Here is a 1,346-nt window from a genome sequence, read left to right as displayed (position 1 = left end):
CATATAAACATAATGATAACAATACCTCTAATTCTTCTTTATCGCGTTCTTCATTGCATCCCAATTTTGCTTTCTCTTTCTCCAAAGCCCACTGGAGCTCTCTTGATTTTTTCTGTTCACTTGCTAGTGTATCATTAAGCAAATGCACTTCATCTGTCTTATCTTTAACTTCCAATCTACATCAGAGAGACAAATGGACTTTCATAAAACCATGCTGACCAAGAATATAATGAGAATGAGAGAGAGAGAGAGAGAGAGAGAGAGAGAGAGAGAGGTTTTCATTGAAAAGTTGAGGCATAAACTAGCTAATAAGAAAATATAAACCATGTAAAGATAGAAGATTCTTGATTGTGATTCTTAACTGCTCCTAGTAGTACAACTGTTAGTTATTATTTACCATTGCAAACAATCACGCAATTTGTTGTTATAAAATAATATTAACACAAATTTCCCTTGTCTTTTACTGAACATGGGAATTACCATGTGTATTTCTGTGAGTATAACCAACGTTTAACATAAAAATGATTATACTCATAATGTGTCTTTGGCAAGCAGAATATCTCAGTATTTACACCAACATATCCTTTATACAAGTATTATCTCTTCAAACATTCTGCAAATTTTAGGTAACTAAACCACAAATCCTACTGAGCTCATAAATAACAATTCAAATTAGTTAGTGGTGAAATAAATGTCAAAATCATAAATTCTGTAAGTTTCACATAGAACTAAAGCCACAATTGATAATATGTCAATATTATCATGAATTCATAATTTAGAAACAATTACAGTTTTTTCTCTCTACTACAGTTTTTCCTAAAATAACATAGTTTCATGTTGTTTGTATATGAGGTATAATGTTATATTTTTATATTTGCACAGTGTTTATGACAAAATCACGCCAATTCCTTCACTAATACACATTTGTAATAGGGAAGCTTGGCACACCTGAATGCCTCTAATTCCTTTAGGCGCTTATGCTGTGCCTTGAGTGTTGTTTCTAGTTCCAATTTAGTTTGTGCGAGCTCACTCTTCAGTTCAGCAACCACCATTTTCTCAGAACTCAGTTGTTCCTGCAGTTCTGTTGCTCTGTCTTTCACACTGTTGAGCTCCACTTGCATCTCCAGCAGCTGAGACTGCTTCTGCTGTATATTATATTCCAAGATTTCTAAATGGAAAGTGGTTAATATTTAAAATACAATCAAGCAACTCACATTTGGTTTATAAATATGAGTATTTTCTTGATAACAGCAGCTCTGTAATTTAGATTACTACAAAGCAAATGTGAAAAGATTACAGAACCGAGAGTTGGTGTGTGTGTGTGTGTGTGTGTGTGTGTGTGTGTG

General features: G+C 33.4%; 1 protein-coding gene across 1 annotated transcript; it reads right to left on the bottom strand.

Annotated features, from left to right (window-relative positions):
* Positions 1-25: 25 nt before the first annotated feature.
* Positions 26-1,322, bottom strand: LOC103249382 (A-kinase anchor protein 9-like; the record flags this gene model as incomplete). The annotated part of the gene is made up of 2 exons (XM_008048013.2): positions 949-1,322; positions 26-176 (listed from the first exon to the last, which is right to left on the bottom strand). Coding segments are annotated over exons 1-2 (324 nt in total), but the record flags the coding sequence as incomplete, so codon positions are not given.
* Positions 1,323-1,346: the final 24 nt, after the last annotated feature.

The sequence above is a fragment of the Carlito syrichta genome, unplaced genomic scaffold, assembly GCF_000164805.1.
Source record: "Carlito syrichta isolate Samal-C Ts95f unplaced genomic scaffold, Tarsius_syrichta-2.0.1 Scaffold41798, whole genome shotgun sequence".
Taxonomy (NCBI): Eukaryota; Metazoa; Chordata; class Mammalia; order Primates; family Tarsiidae; genus Carlito; species Carlito syrichta.
The sequence above is the reverse complement of the archived record's forward strand: the minus strand, read 5'-3'. Positions and strand labels throughout refer to the sequence as shown.